This window comes from Centropristis striata, chromosome 9, assembly GCF_030273125.1.
Source record: "Centropristis striata isolate RG_2023a ecotype Rhode Island chromosome 9, C.striata_1.0, whole genome shotgun sequence".
Classification (NCBI taxonomy): Eukaryota; Metazoa; Chordata; class Actinopteri; order Perciformes; family Serranidae; genus Centropristis; species Centropristis striata.
In genome coordinates, this window is record NC_081525.1 from 18,132,426 (window position 1) to 18,150,124 (window position 17,699).

At 38.6% G+C, this 17,699-nt stretch overlaps 1 protein-coding gene across 1 annotated transcript in view; it reads right to left on the bottom strand.

Moving 5' to 3' along the window:
• Positions 1-17,699, bottom strand: part of nhsa (Nance-Horan syndrome a (congenital cataracts and dental anomalies)) — a 72,314-nt gene that overhangs the window by 7,926 nt on the left and 46,689 nt on the right. The window contains exons 2-6 of the mRNA XM_059341301.1: positions 8,619-8,771; positions 7,469-7,602; positions 5,539-5,601; positions 3,535-3,727; positions 1,420-1,552 (exon numbers count right to left, since the gene is read on the bottom strand). Of these exons, the coding sequence (XP_059197284.1) occupies positions 1,420-1,552; positions 3,535-3,727; positions 5,539-5,601; positions 7,469-7,602; positions 8,619-8,771 (676 nt within the window). The remainder of the gene's footprint in view (positions 1-1,419; positions 1,553-3,534; positions 3,728-5,538; positions 5,602-7,468; positions 7,603-8,618; positions 8,772-17,699) is intronic.

The following is a 17,699-nucleotide window of genomic DNA, read 5'->3' on the forward strand; positions in this document are numbered from 1 at the left end:
TGAGAAACAGTATAACAGAGATGAGTGCGCATACTTTATTGTTCTTTATACTGGGTGCCTACACCATTTTCAAGGTGCATTTTCTAGCTTTTCCAGCATCATACAGCTGTGGTAAAGTGCATATTTATATACAGTACATACAGTATATGCAGTTACAGTATACTGATTATCTATTATATATTATACATGTTTATTTACAGAAGGGTGACAAATGAAAACACAGCATTTCTTTTAAACGTGTCACCTGTTTGTAGGTAAACTTCCTGTATTACCTAAATTTTAACCAGTTTTAAATCTCTCTCTCTCTCTCTCTCTCTCTCTCTCTCTCTCTCTCTCTCTCTCTCCTCTCTCTCTCTCCTCTCTCTCTCTCTCTCTCTCTCTCTCTCTCTCTCTCTCTCTCTCTCTCTCTCTCTCTCTCTCTCTCTCTCTCTCTCTCTCTCTCTCTCTCTCTCTCTCTCTCTCTCTCTCTCTCTCTCTCTCTCTCTCTCTCTCTCTCTCAACTGGCTAATAAAAGCATAAAGTCCCCCAAAAATATCTTCAAAGAAACAGAACAAACTGAAATATGATGTCTTTTGTATTTATGTTGACATACTCTAAGCCAGATCACTCCACTTCTCTTCTATAGTGGTCTGATGTGGAGAAGAAACACATAATGCACTTATTCACTTTGTATTAATAGCACCGTTGTCTCTACGATGACAAATTAACACAACATGTGATTTAGACCTTTAAGGGACAAAATCCACATGTCACTGAATCAGTGTTTTGTGTTAAAGGGACACTTCCACTCCAAATCAAAAACACATACAGTACTTCTCCTGTTACCTGTAGTAGTACCTCTATTTATCAATCTAGATTGTTTTGGTGTGAGTTGTGAGTTCCAGCCATAGAGATGTCTGCATTCTCTTTCATATAATAGGACCATACGGCACTTGTGGTTCTAAATTCACCCAAAATATACAATCATGGAAAAAATAATTAGACTACCCTTGTTTTCTTCAAGTTCTTGTTAATTTTATGCCTGGTACAACTAAAGGTACATCTACAGGATGATTTTGGTTATTATCATGAAAACCATGGAAAATCAGCTCTTAAATTAAACTCTTATGAGCTATTTTTGTTGTTATAATTTTATTTGTCCAAACAAATGTACCTTGAGTTCTACCAGGCATTAAAATGAACAAGAAATTGAAGAAAACAAGGGTCTAATATTTTTTTTCCAGGACTGTATGTGCTTTTGATTTGTGGGTGAACTGTCCCTTTAACACTAAACCTTTTTGTTTAAGTGACATGGTGTGTAAAACATTGCAGCAAATAAGAAAACGAGTTTCATCACAAGCAGCAGTTTGAATCAACTTAAAAGTGAACAAATCTTTGTGACTGACAGGCAGTGCAGATAAGTCACATTGAGTTACATACCTAAATCTTGCTGCACCTGTCGGGGGAACGCCGGCAACGGTCCTCCGTCTCCTCAGCTTCCTCCTCCTCTGAAGCACAGACTGTGAGTGAACGAGCGAGCAGCGCACACTAGCATCTCTGTCAAAGCCAACGCCTGCAACAGAGAAGGGACATCTGAGGAATCTTTGATTAAGCGGCAATGGCAGCGACTCCTTCTTTAACTCTCACGCTGTCTCGTAAAAAAAAAAAAAAATCTGTAACACTTGACTGAACTAAATTAGATGTTCTACAAAAATAGCAGTCAGGAGAGGATCACAGCTATGTGGAGCTCACAGTCACAGGAAGGCTGACTGGGTGCCTGGAGTCAGAATTTATAACCTAATTCTACGTCTAAACTGACAGAAACAAGAAACTGAAGTCAAGTATGTGGCCGAATCATGCAAAAAAGTCAGCTTGTGTTTACTACCCGAAGGAAAAATGCTGCTTTCTGCTCCAGTTGTGTTGTGTTTCCTCCTTGTTTCCCTCCCTCCCCCATTTATATGACTATCATGTGATAGCAGGTCAGCCTTTCAGCACCATAGAGATCGCCGGACTTTGCTTACAATGTGCATTTTTTCCCTTCAACTGTGTCTGACTCAGCCAGTGTTGGCGTACAACTCTTCTTTTGAGTCAATGTGAGTGAGAGTAAATTACATCGGGCAGGCCTTTTCAACAATTTGGACAGAACTAATTGGCATTCATGTCACAGCATCTTGCCTCGCAATCACAGGCACAAAGCAGTGAAGCATGAGAAAGAAAGTTAACGGGACACAAAGCATGACTTGCACATCAAGAGTAGTTCTCAGTGGGCAACATGAATGCCTTTGATGATGATGAGGTTTTTATACTTAATGGCAGGATTTCAAAATGTCTTGCATGTATTTAATTTATTAGGATGTGGGAAAGTAGAGTTTACACATTAATTGTACATTGAGTGCAGAAACTCAGCAATGGGGAGATCAGTTTGACATTTTGGGGAATACGCTTATTTGTTTTCTTGCTAAGACTTAGCTGAGAAGATCAATACCACTCTCATGTCTGTGCAATAAATATTAAGCTCTGGCAAGATGACAGTTAGCTTAGCTTAGCATAAAGATTCGAAACAAAGGGAAACAGCTAGCCAACAGCTAGGTTCAATTTTTAAGAGAAAAAAACCTATCAGCATGAATATTTACATGTCATTAATCCATAATATATTGTTTGTTAAATCTGTATTAAGATAAGAAATAAGATGTTGCTACTAGGTATGTGGTTGAGCAATATGATTGATTGAAATGAGTATCACAATTGGAAATGTTGACATTTTGGGATTTATGCGTATTCCTTTTCTGACCAAGAGCTATATCAGAAGATTTATATTGAATCCTCAAGACTAACTACAGCCAGGAGATGACTAGCTTAATTTAGCTTAGCATCAACATTAGAAGCAGGTAACAGCTTTTTTAAAAAATGTAATAAGGAAAGTCTAAAAACAGCACTGTGAAACGGCCAAAGTTCTAAGACAAAAACACACAGCGCATCTTGGTAGGGAGCCCCACCCTAAAGCATACCGTGCTTTTTCGTCTATTTTTGTCCAAATGGAAACATCATTTACTAAATGGACATCCTGCTGTATTACAGATGACTTAAAACTAGAGATTGAGACCATAAACTCATTATGAGAAAGTTTACTGAGGGAATAAATGAAGTAAGAAGTAGGGTCATGTTGTCAGAGACTTCTTTACAATCAGACTTCTTTTTGCAACTATTAAAGTCGCCCCCTGCTGGCCATGTGAAAGAATTCAGGTTTAAGGCACTCCTTCACAGGCTTCACTTTCCAGACCCTGAGATTGCTGCTTGGTTCCCCCTGCTTCCAGTTTTTATGCAAAGCTAAACATCTTGTGGCTGTACATAATATTTAACAAACAGATATGAGTGATATCAATCTTCCTAATGAACTGTAAGCAAGAAAGCAAGCATATTTCCCAAAATCTCAACTAATCCAGTTTGCTGAGGGACACAATGGCCGATTGTCCTAACAAAGAACAAATCTACACCCCAGCTCAGTCTTGTCATATTAAACAGATTGAAATATAAAATATAATGCGTTAAATTTACCAGTCACATTAATGGGGATGACACATGAGCTGATGACTTGGGGATTGTTTTTCATTCTTTCCTCTGGGGTGGGCAGCGGCAGGGCTTTAGACCAGTTAGTCTGCTTGTCCAGGGTGGTGGGGATGTTAGGGATGGGAAACTTAGGCCGGTGACCTAAAGCCACCCCGTCAGCGTCGGGGTCAGAGGGCGTAGCCTGCAACAGATGGATATTTGCATGGTTAGGTTGTTAAGGTTAGGTGGCATTACATGAGAAATGGTACGGCAGAGTTAGAAAAAAATGATCAAACTCAGCTTCAGGAAGGAGAATGTGAAGTGATTACAGTCAGGGATTACACTGGTATTGTCAAAGTGTTTAGCTGGGAAAGAGCTGAAGGCTAGATGTAGAGATTAGTGTTTTATTAATCTGCTGCAGAGACTGCTTTCTGTCAGTGCAGAAGCAAATCAATAAACATGCCCTTCCAGGAGCTGAGTCTTGTGTTGGAGTCATTCAGTAATGGAAATTAAAAAAAGCATGCTTCAGAGAGAGACAGAAAATGAAAAAAGCACAAGAAACACTCAAAGAAACTACACAGTAGATTTCATGCAAAAAATTAAATGCACAAAGGTGAAATTTAACATTTCAAATTGGGAAGCATTGTTAGACCTGCAAAACAAGTTAATAGCACCGACTGTATCCAAGCGTGCAAAAATGTCAGACCAATAAAAGTTCTGGCACACGCTGTACAGCACATGTTGTGATAAATTCTGCTTAGAGAAACGAGACGTCTCCTTCACTCAGCAGCTACTGCACGGGACAGAAATGTGACAAACAGCGTAAACAGTAATTTCCGATCACAACGTGCCGCTTTGGGAACTCTTAGCTCACGCTCCCACAATCTGTGGCACCTCTGCTCCTGCATAATAACGAGCCTCCGGAAATATTTGAGAGGAAATACTTCACGGCAGCATTCCTCTGAAGAGCAGTATCAATCACTGCACAGTCCTCCCCTCTGACTTTTCCACATCCTTTTTCCACGGGCCTGCTCAGGCTTCCTAACTTAAATACTGTAGATCCCCTATCACTGATAACTCCATGATAAATCAGTTCAGCTCTATTAAGTTCTTACCTTGAGATTCCTACAGAGAGGTACATGTGAAACTGGGAGTAATTCTCAGGCTCAACTGGTTCCCACCTCAACAACCCGGCAACCTCCCACCCCCATTTAAAGCCAGCTCTCCAGCCTTTGTGCTCTCTGTTCCCAGCAGACCAATGAGACCCCGACAAAAACCCCCGGTCACAAAAGAAAACCGGTTTCCTTGGAAACTTCTCCCAACTAGTAGAAAAAAAAATCCAAAGGAGAGAGTTTACAGCTGATTTCAAGAACAGAAAGGCGGTTTTTAAGAGATAAGAGGAAGGATGAGTGAGATGAAAGAGTAGAAGAAGGAAAGAGAACAAGAGTGGACAGGATGAGAGAGAGGAGAAAAAGGAGTGGCAGTGTTTGGTGTTTGCCCCTGTCCACAGGCTCATTTCTCTCTCACAGCGGGCATCGAGCACGATATATTTGGTGAAGCACGGGAAGAGAAACATGAGGATGGCAGCTCTTTCAGGGATGGGTGCAGCGGGGAAACCGCAGCACAGAAGGATCATGGGTAATCACAGGCGCAAGTTTGGAGAAGTGGACCCTATCATTAGAGAAACCCTGGCTGCTGGGGCGGCTGTGACTGTGGCCCTCACACACACATTCCTCACATACTGCATGCTAAAAGCACGGCCCTTCGCGTGAACTGTCTGAGTACGTAGATGTGTGACGTGGATGAAACTTAAAAGTGGTGCTCTCCTTCAGTTTCTGTTCCCAACTGGTTAGAGCAGGATGCTGAGAAAAGCTGCATGCATTTAAAAAGAGACTCATTATGTAAATCAGAACGAGTCAAACAAACAAGAACAGGTGAGGAGTTGTGAAATAAAGTGTTAGAAGTAGAACACGGGAGCCTGGAGGGAGGGGAGAGGGTGGGAGGGACCACTACCTTTCTGCTCCAGGGAGAGAAGCGGCAACATTCGGTAGGGGAGGAGGAGCGGGAGGATTCAAACTGAAGTACAGGGCAAAAACAAAAAGGACAATGAACAATGAACATGAATGTATTCAACATAAACATAGACATGGACACAAAAAAAACAATAATACTGAGGTAAACCTGGTGAGGAGGAATGAGTGGGCTGTGAATTATATTTAAAGCAACTACAAAGAGCTTTGATTTTTGTGTTGATTTTGGCGCCCCCTGTGGACAAGAGTGGTATTGTTTCCATGAGCACCACCGCCTTGTGTCCCAAAGATCTGGCTAGCATGTGCATAAAAACAAATTTTTTATCATCTTTACTTTTTGTTTTTATTCGCAGAACACATACCGATGAGGTAATGTCTCTATTTGCAGCTATGTAGAAACCAAGGTTATTATAGTTAACAAAAGATTATATAGAATATAAATATAAAATATTTTCATTTACTGAAATAAAAATAAAAACAAGAGTTTTTAAAGAAACAATAACTAACTGAAACTGTATTGTGTAGTTACAAAACTAATTAAAATTATAGTGAAAATGTCCTTTTTTGTCCTTGTCAACTTTTTTCATACATAAACCTTTTTCATCCATCTATATATATATATATATATATATATATATATATATATATATATATATATATATAGAGAGAGAGAGAGAGAGAGAGAGAGAGAGAGAGAGAGAGAGAGTAGTAGCGTAATCTCAGTATTCAATTGAGGCGGTTTCATAACCAGTTAAAACTCTTTGTAGTTGCTTTAAGTCAAAGCAGGTTTATGAGATCTCAAAAAAACATTTATTCTCGATGTGATAAAACACAAATATAAATTCAGGGCTGTCAGATGAAATTTGAACAACCATGCTCTACACAGACCACATGAAACACATTATGAACACATTCTCTTCCCTCTTTACCTGTGTTTGTGCTAACTGTGTTGCTGCATCTCTAACAAGTATCTCTGGCTGCTTGAAAGGGAAAAAACTTCACTTCAGAATTTCATAGAAAATCCCTTATTTATTAACACCTGAGTAACAAATATGCACTCTTACCATTGCACAAAAAATCTAAATACATCATGTGTATTCAGTTCCATGTTTGATATGCAAAATAATGCTTTTAAATGAAATAAAAATATAATCCAAGAATACTCGGTGCAAAATATTTTGACAATCTGATAATGAATGGTCACAAATTTGGTGACCATTCATGGTTTATTAAGGCCTAGTAAACATGTACACTGGTATTTTTTCAAAAATGTAAATATTTTTCAGCATTTGGGCCTTTTGACCACACACAAACTGCATTTTGGTAGACAGAGGAAATAGTTTTTGGCTTGTAACATCACAGTTAATTTTCTCAAAATAGTGCTGGTTTACACAACAGGATTATTATGTTTAAGATTAAGATTAAGATTTCCTTTGTTCGTCCCAGAACAGGGAATTTTCAAAAGTTACAGCAGCAAAGTGGATAGCAAAAAACAATCAATAGTAGACAGCAGCATAATGTAGAAATGTAAGCAAATAAACAAGTTTTAAAAAAGTATTGTAAAGAATTTACAATATAACCAAGAAGAAATATAAAAAGTATTAACAATTAAAAAAATAAATAAATAAATAGTAATAATAATAATAATAATAATAATTAAAAACTTTAGGAACAAAAAAAAGAGAAAAAAACGTACATAAATGTACAATTACGCTTCCTTTTTATTAAGGATGAGAGGTCAGAAGATGCTACAAAGTGAATGCACCAATACAGTCATAGCCTTACAGCAATAGGTTTTTTTAAAATATATTGCTGCCTGTTCTATATATGTGAAATGAATTGACTTAACTAACAAACTGTAGAAGACAGAAAGAAATGCTGATCTAATGAGATCACAATATTATTCATCTCACCGTTGTCAGATTTGTGCCGCTCTGTCCTTGCCTCTGGACGACGTGTGGGGACGGGTACATGGGCATCGGGGGCACAGCGGAGATGGAGATGGTTACTCTCCGCTCCCTGCTGCCCGATCGTCTCCTCTGGTGATCTGCAACAGGAATCGTGTAAATGTTTCCAACATCTACTTAGAGTCAAGTCTGTTTTATATCCAAAATATCCAAATGAAACAATAAGAGTGAGCAATAACTCTTTCAATGCACATATTATGAGAAACTGAGAAACTAAATAATTAAGTAAATTAATAAGAGAATGAGAGATTAACCCTCCCTCAAATTGACCCATTTCAAAGTTTAAAAATCTAAAAAACAAATAGTTGTTATTTTTTCAGGACTAAACTTCTTCTGCTTGACTTAATAAGAGTAATTAACATATAAAATGAAAATGCGAGTGTGCAGATGTTAGGACTTTTGTTTTGTTATTTGTTATTGTGTTATATAAGAAAAAATTATAAAATGTAAAGTAAAATAAAATAAAAAATCAATGTGATTTAACACTATTGTATTTTATATGTAGGTCTTTCCAATGTACTAAAAAATTTTTTTAATGTGCCTTTTTTATGAAGAACGAGTGAATTATCCTCATTGAACCATGATCTGTGAGAGGTAAAGAACACCACTGCACTAAATATTGTTTGAAATAATTAGTAATGGAGTTAATGATAAAATAAATAATGTTTAGTGGGATTTTTTTTATTATTATTGCCGTTCCTGAGAAACGAACATAACAGGAGGGTTAATGAACTTTTCACATTATAAGCATCACAAAATATGATTGTAGCGCTTTCACATGTGAAGAACATTTTCACATTATGCAATCTAATGCCTCAGACTGTCCTCTACTGGTCTTACAACCAGGATGCAGTTGCACAATATGTCCACTAGAAGGCAGAATGACACAGAATAACAACAGGGGGCAGGCCTCTATGGTGGGAAGCATGTGTCCCGCAGGTGACTTCTTTAAATAAAGTAAGCAACACAAAAAAACAAGACAATGTTTTTAAATGACACGTCAAATAAAAAACAAGGGCTGGTTAATTGGTAGGGACAGAGAGAGAAAACTGTGGGGCAGCTGTTTGGCTTTGCTCCTGTGTTGTGGTCAGCTCACCTCGGTGCAGGGCCCACAGGCTGAGGTTGGCTTGCCTGTGGAGGTCTACAACACATGCTGGCCGTGTAGAGGGGTGGAAAATGTTCCTCTGCTGGTGCCAGGGAGCTTGGTAATGTGACGTCAGCTTACTCTCCACATCCAGGTTCGACACCGCTGTCAGAGAGAGAGACAGACACCAGGTCAGACAACAACTACAGCAAATGGAGCCAGTTAACATGACAACTGTGAAAACATACAGAGCGTTGCAGCAGGACAGTGTTTATATGGAAGCTTGAATTATCTTACAGGTCCTCAGTGACAACTGTTAACTACTGAAGCATCTTTTTATAGTCATAAATAACACTTTCCTCCTCAGATGCTGTGAAATAGCTTGAAGCTTGTTGCCAAAATAAAAATAACTTCTGTTCAGCAGGGGACACAATCTCAGCTCACATTACCCCTTCAGGTACTTCTTAAAGGGAAAGTATAGATTATTTTGAGGGGGGTACTTTTCCAGTACAGTAGGTGGTTGAGCAGCAGGCAGGAGTATTGAACGGTACAGAAGCTAAGCAATGTAGTGCTGTGGACGGTGGCAGCAGCTACACAGTTTAGCCAGTTACAAAAAAATACACATTACTTTAAGTGTATGTTGTATTTTGACAGTTTTAACTTGCCGTCAGACAGCCCTGTTTAAGTTATGAGAGTAGACTAAAGCTGTTATCTATGTTCTCTTCAAAGCCACCAGACTCTTTTGACAAAAACAACAATTTTACCACGCAGAACATGAGTTGCTGGTCTATCAATGCTTCGATCGTTTAGTTTTTTTTGGTTATTTTATGACTTTGGTGAATCCTAATTAACCCTTAAACTCGTCAAAAAAAATCCAAAATATCCATTCTTAATAAATGAGCTACAACATGTGTCACTGGATCATCTGCATATAGTGTGTATGTCATTCAATGTGATGGAGAAGAAACTTCTATCATAAGGGGGCAGCCTGCTGAGCCCTGCTGGTACTGCTGAGGACACTTATAAGTTTCCACTCTGGCATTTTTGTGGTGATACACTGCTTAACATCATTAAGGTGAACTCAGACAAATGTAACTAATGAGCTTTCCATTACAGCAATAACGAGGTGTCGAGGTGAGGGAGATTTAAGGTGGATTTAAAGTCTCATATCAGAGCCAAGAAAGCCTGAGAAAGAAAAGCAGGATAATCAGACCCAATGTTAGCAGGACAATAGCCTGTTTACTAATGCAGTGCTATTACCTATAGTCAAACAATGGCCATTAATGTAACCTGATACTGGGACTTTCATCCTCTAAACACTGACCAGTACCTGGACTAGTGTCACTGCTCCCCCCACACCTCGTTAGGTTACAGAGATGCTCAGCTCTCACATTACATACAGGGACGAGGAGGAAACGTTTGAGTTTAAAAGAAGCTGTTTGCTTGCTCTGATGTTGACTGCTGGAAATAAGAGTAGACACAATTTATACAGTATTGATATGTTTAAATAACATAAACAGTAAAATAAAGTCTCTCTCTCTCTCTCTCTCTCACACACACACACACACACACACACACACACACACACACACACACACACACACACACACACACACACACACACACACACACACACACACACACACACACACACACACACACACACACACACACACACACACACACACACACTCAAGGTAAAAACTGACTCACAAACGTATCAGACCAAGGGTTTTTAGAATAAGAAATGACGGCATAAAAATAAAAGTATAGTCAGATAATAAACCGTGTTAAGTAAGACTCAGTCAGGCACTGGTGTGACATAACGTCTTACACATCTGTAGGGGAATCCAAGGCAAATGTAGAGGATTAACACTGCTAAGCCTCTTCTCTGGCTGACAAACACATCTGTCAGTCGTCCTCTACCTGGAGGACATCTCCAGGCTTGTCCTTGACCTGGCAGCTTTACTGAGACACACTCTGTCTGACCCCCATGTTTGGTAAAAGCCGGATTGGCTGAGCATGCTCCAACTTCGCTTTGTAGTGCTGCCAGAAGCCAACTTTAGTCTGTTTCACTCAAAAAAGACATAGTTCAGGTGTTGATCGCAGCTATCAGAGGTCAGGCAGAGTAAAGTGATCCTGTAGCAGCACTGCCACCGTGACTTCTCTGACAAGTCCATGGAAAGAAATGCAGTGCCGTTAATGCAGTCCCCAGGTGAGCCAGTATGTTTATCTGTTACCCAGAGACAACTTGACATTTTCCATAAAACATCCCAGAGTGATCTAAAAGCCCTCTGTGGTGACCACGGTGACCTGAAAACAAGCTCTGTGCTGTGTCTCCTGCTCAGCTGGAGGTGAACTCATCAGAAAATAGATTTACTCGTGCTTCAGAATTAAATGTTTCATGACATGTTTTATTACGTTATGTTATCTTTTAGGAAAGTTATGTATGTTAAGGTTATTAATGATTTAAGTACATTACAATTAAAGCTAACAAAACAAGTTGAGTTGGGACCAACATAAACTAGTTGGACATTTTGGAAACACAATGATTTGATTTGCTTTCTTGCTGTTGTGTTAGATGAGTTAATTCATGGGAGTCTAATGTGGACAGAGCTAGGCTAGCTGTTTCCATCTCAAATCAAATTTAAATGAACAGCTAAATATATTACAGGTAGTTGAGTTATGAAAAGCATTCTCATTAAATTAATAGTTCAACATTTTTTTAGGTTTAGATGAGCAGACTGAGATCACTCTTACATCCAGGAGCTAATTATGTAGCTAGAGCCAAGAGATGACTTGACGTTATCTTCACAGTATAATCTCAGTTGAGTTAGTTTTACGATCAAATGGAAGTCTCTTTTTGTTCTTTCAAAATAAAAGTGTCCATTATCAAAACAAGCTTTTGCACAGTACTGTATATATATCTTTTATTTTGCTCATGTATGCATGCATCGATTAATCAATTAATTGATCGTTAACGTTATAGATGCTGAGTTGGCAGGTTTCTTCCAAATGCACATTCGTACACAATAGTCCACACGACACGATTTCAAAATGAAGATGCCTTTATGCTGTGAACTGTGTTGAGATAAGTGAGTAAGCAGTGATGTGTTGGGGAGATATGAGCCCTCTGCCCTCTCTGCCTCCCTGCTGAGATATGAACTGTTTGCCCTGCTGCGACACCCACAACGTCACCAGCAAATTAAGAACCCATTTGACAACAACAACAACAACTAGGACACAGACTGTGCCCCATTCCATTTCACTTTCACTGTTTTTGTCTTCCCCTGGCTTAAAGGCACATCAGTTCTTCCTTGCTTTCATATTGTTAAATTAAATCTGTGAGGCTGTACACATACAACAAAGCATGAGTGCATGACAGGCATTTAGAGAGGTTTCCATGCAGTCAGAAGTCCATATGGGGAAAGCCTTTAATGGTCAGCTGTTACCCCCAAACATGGTCAAAGAAAACACATCAGCCCTCAGTCATTTACTTCACCTCTTGGCAGCTTTCTCTTTCTTTCACATCCAGGCTGAGTGATCTTCTACTGAGCCAAATGAACCACATGGTCTCAGGTGAGAAGAACAACAAGACTTTCAGCAAAAAACTGACACTTGATTTTCTCTGTTAAATAAGAATACTTTCCTCTTCCGAGTCTTTATTCCTGACTTATTTTCCCTCAGAATCCTCCTGTGAACCTTCCTGTAAAAAGGTGACATCAAGCACTATATATTACGTGCAGCCTGACACAACCTATCAATCTCTCCTCTTCATCTTTAGCCGGATCATCCCCCCCAATAACCTCACCGCTATCAGCCCTGCCAGCAGGCCTGCAGGCCAAGAGAAGGGGGGGGATGAAAGCCTGCATCCTCAGACTCCCTCTGCCTTGTAATTTACTCAGCACCGGCCCAGACAGGAGCCAAACCCCTCACACCCACACTCACACTCTCACACACCTACAATTTGCCAGCAGCCTGGGAAAACACAACCGCAGATGTCACTCATTAGATCGCACTTTGATAAGAAGAAGCTTTTTAGAACTTCTTAACCGGGAGACCAGAGAACGTGGACTGTGCTCAGTCAGCTCTGTGTACTTCAAGTGAGTTACTGTGTTAAATTAAACACATATTCAAGCCATTTTGTGTGGGTTTTGCATGTAAATTAGGCCTGGACAATTGATTAAATTTCATTTTCAGGATAATTGGGATAAAACTATTATTGTGTCATGTTCTGTTTCACAATAAAGATCTTGTTTTGTCTTGTATTATAATATAGATAAGATAAGATAAGATAAGATAAGATAAGATAAGATAAGATAAGATAAGATAAGATAAGATAAGATAAGATAAGATAAGATAAGATAAGATAAGATAAGATAAGATAAGATAAGATAAGATAAGATAAGATAAGATAAGATAAGATAAGATAAAAAACATCAATAAAAAAAGAATAAATAAAATAAAAAATAAGACAATTACATACATTCTATACACATTCCTGCAATTTGGCATTTATTATTAATATTTATTTTGTGTTTGTTTGTTTTCCTGAAAGTACTTTGCATTTTTACAGATATTGCACATTAGAGGAAATATATTTTAGCATGTTAAATAGGTTAAATAGGTTGTTACATGTAGTAGTATGAACATCAATGAATAAATATATTTAAATATATAAGTGGTATATGACATATATTATATAGAAAAAATACAGAAGGCCTAATATAGGTCTTATGTGGTCGGATGTAAACAGAGATAGTGCAAATAAAGCAGTAAAGTGACCTGGTGGAACAAACAGTGCTGTATTATGTGGTGCTGCTGTTAAATCCAAATCCAGAGTGACTGACTGTTATATGCTGAATATGTTTTAGTAGGTTGTGACAGTACACTGCAAGCTTTTTAATCAAATTAATTTGCTTTTATTGATCATTTTTTAACTATTGAATGAAGTAGTTTTAAGTAGGTTGTTGAATTGCACAAATGTTACAATATAGTTGAAGATTTTTATGCTATTTAATTTAATGTATATTTTCATATTATTTATCTCATTTTTTAAAAACATTTTTTAATTTGTATTTCCATTACATTGCATTATATTAAAAGTTAAAGAAAATCTACTGTTAAAAAAGGTGTTTATGAAGTTCAATGCATAAAGTCTTTGAGTAGCCATGTGAATTAATTGTGATCTCATCAAAAATAGCTGATAAGAGTTTAATTTAAGAGCTGATATCTAGCCATTTATGCACTATTTTTGTTGTTATCATTTTATTTGTCCAAACAAATGTACCTTTACTTAGCATTAAAATGAACAAGAAATTAAAGAAAACAAGGTCTTATAATTTTTTCCATGACTGTATATTTGAGCAGCCCTAATGTAAATGCAAAAAAATATGAATCTTTTCAGATAAAAATGTGAAGTTCTGGCCTTGAAGGCTTTTTCAGTGAGAGTTGAACTGCAGCAACAATTTGTCATCACAACATGTAGGACTTCCCCACAGTTGGGTTGTGACACGGGTTAAACCAACCAAGCAAAACAAACCGAGCAAACGGCTCCGACACGAGCTGAGGAGAAGAACACTTCCATCTCTTACATCTTTCTGACAACGCTCAAACAAAGTGCGGACGTGTTTGTCTAACCGTTGTGGTTGAAGCAGCAAGTTGTTCATGCAGAGCAAAAAGAAACGTCAGCTCATTTAAAGCCCCAGTAAATTATACAGTACCTTGGGATGTGAGTACAAGGCAGCATCCTAGAGCCATGACAGAGCTTTGTGGTTTCAACTCAGTGTCAGTGTCTCTCCCTCAGTCACCTCAACATAAAAACCCTCATGTCTGTGCAGCAGCGTCCCCCCGGCTCCACTGCCACACTGACCTACAGCTCCACTGGAACATCTGCTCACACTCCTCCCCCATGTCCCCTTCCCCACCCAGCCAGCCAGCGTTGGGTACAGATGGTCCGGCCAGGCCCTGACTTGGGCGACCACTAATCTGTTTATGGTCTGCTACAGGAGAGTAGGAGTGTTAATCTGAACCGCTGAAACAACACTGACCGCTTAAACCACAATGGAGGATCATGGAGGGTGCAGAGGAATGCCAATACTTGGATCAATAAGTGAAGTGTTAAATATTAAGTACTAGTGTGTTATTGTTATTACATTTTTGGGATAAATCACTGAAAATCTAAAAAAACCCCCCTGAAAATTACAATCCAGCATTGTGCTGTATGTCAAAGAAGATCATAAAGAGCCCATAAACACAAAAACATTCACCTGCACACTAATTGTAAAGCATCCTGTCACACTGACATTAAGATTCACTGTAGTAGGGCTGGGCGATATATCAAAAATATATTGAAATATTTTTAAATGTGATATGGAATTAGACTATATTGCATTTATTGATATAGTTCCATTTTTCTCTTTCTTTATTCATAAATGCTGCCCTTACTCAGGTTTGTCATATTTACTTCTTCTGTGATGTTCATTATTCTTTTCTCATATAAATATATTTATTTCAGAAAAAGATTGGCCTGTTTTATTTCATAGGCTATTTTTATTTAAGAATTTTTTTTTAATTTAAATGTGCACTTTATGGAGTTTCATTTTTTAAAAAGGTACTCCTGTTGTTATATAGTATTTATGTTCACTTAAATAAACAGTTTCAATAAAACTACTTGTGACATGTCATATTTGGCTTTGACTTTGACTGAAAATTTGCTCTCACTTTGCGATAAAAATATCGGGATATATATTGTATATCTATATTCATCCTAAATATTTCAGGATATGACTTTTGGTCCATATCATCCAGCCCTACGTTTTAGTACACACTGCAGTGAACAAATGAGAAAGTAAGTAAATTCCACCAACCTGAATCAGGCAAGAAACAACATGTAAACAGATACTTGTCAAATAGCTGAGAGTATAATCAGCATCCTCCCCTGTTGCCAAAAATAAAAAAAATTAAAACCTGCTTGCTGTCAGTGAAGAAAACAATGCTGTTGTTCCACTGAGTGTCTGCAGTGAGCTGCTGGTGGTGAAAGTCCCCTCTGAGGTCTGATTAGTAAAACACAAAGAGTACAGTCCCCATGCCACTAGGCACAGAATAATACCAGTCTCTCCGGTAATCCGCTCTGAGCCCACATCCTCCCAGCTGATGGGGATGTCGCAACTGCTGCTGCTGCTGACCCGCTGCAGCAGGTGGGGCACGAGACTGTTTACTACTACTACTGTTTGCTAAAGCCTGCAGACCTGCTGAGATGCTGCGCTGATGGAGAGCCTGAGAGGAACAACTGCAACAACTTTGTTGGGGGTGCGAGTAGTTGAAATGATAAGCAAAGCCTTAATGATGAGTGGGAACCTAGTGTTATAACAATCAAAATGTTTGTTTTAAGTGTTTTGCTGGGTATCATTTCAAAATACCAGTACAAATATCATTACACCTAAAGTAATAAGATACAAATAGAATACTTCATTTGATTTATGGATGGTTGTTTGGAAGAAACCTGCCAACTCGAGCATCTATAAGGTTGCTTGGGTATGTTTTTATACATACTCCAGTTTGTATACAAACTTGCATACATGGGCAAAATAAAAGATATACATACAGTACTAAGTACTGCAAAAGCCTGACTTTTATTTTGAAAGGATGAAAAGAGACTTCCTGTCGAAGAAGTGAGGTACTGTAAAGATAAAGTCAAGGAGTTCAATGTTTTATGTTTTAGCCCCCGAAGAGGCTTGAGGTTAGTTTTCACAGTAATCTTGCATATTTAAGTGTGTTTTGTGTTTAAATAAGTTTGGATAAAATTAAACCTTGTAATTCATGCTAGCAAGGTTTGATACAGTAAGCTAAGTTTTGCTCAAATTAATACTCTTGTATTTCTGTGTGTTTTATAATTGTTATTGCAACTTTCAGTTTGCAAACTGTAGCTTTATCCAACTTAATTCTCAGCTCATTGGCTTATTGACGTACGGCCACAGAACTGAACGCTCGGCCGTGTTTCAGTTCAGTGAGTACTGATACGCAGTCAGAGATAAGTTAAATTAAAAAAATACACGGATCAATTAAAAATTCCACGTGAACGACCAAATTCTTAACGACCATTAATCGATCATCCATTAATTATTCCCATCCCTGGTTAATACCCCTCATGTGAATGGAAGTGGATAGTTGCATGAAATGCAAATGACAAATGATTTTTAATGTTTAGGTGGTAACTTGGCATGTTGCACTGCAAACTTCATCAAAGCTCGACTTCACCACACCACAGAGTGTCTGGGTTGTAGCTACTGTGGTAGTGGGCCAATCATATGCCCTATTAAATCAAAGAGCACTTGCAGTGATAGACTCCAAGCAACACCACACAAATAGACATTTTTCTTCTTGATCTGTGTACAAAAAGGATGGACTGCAGGAGTTTTGATGCTACTTGGTATTGGGTTATTTTAGTTACCATAGACTGTATAAAAATATCCTAACCTCCAGTTAATCCCAACAAGGGGGCAAAGAGGTGGAGCGGGGGAGAGCTGAGTCAGCCCTAAAGCTTGCCCCTTTGTTGATACCCAGCGCTAAATGATTAAAATCCAATATTATTGACGTTTTAAATAGAGAACAACCACTAGTTTCCTTAGTGATTATTGCCCAAACCTAAAGACAAAATTGTGCTGATTGTGCTCACTTCCTCAGCATGAGTGTACCCTGGACTTTAAATAAAACTCAGACACCTGCCCTCTAGCACAAATGCAATTTTTAGCATGCAAGGCTAATTATAGATAAGGCTCATTTTAGTGCAAGAAACAAGAACTCTTTCCTTCCCTCTCTCTTTCTCTTCCTGTAAACTTCATGTCTATGCCACCACACCTTCTCAAATGGGCCCGTCCCTCACCTCACCTGGAGCTTTGATGTTGGATAGCAGGTGGGCCCTGTGACCTCTGCTTGGAATGTGATGCTGGGAACCAGGAGGCCTACAGGGGGGCTAAATGAGCCATTGTTGCAGGCTGCTGCTGCTCTCAGCTGCCTGCAGGTACCAAAGCAAAGGGCTGCTAAGCTGTAATCAAACCACTGGTCGGCTTCCTGAAGTGCTTTACTGTCCCT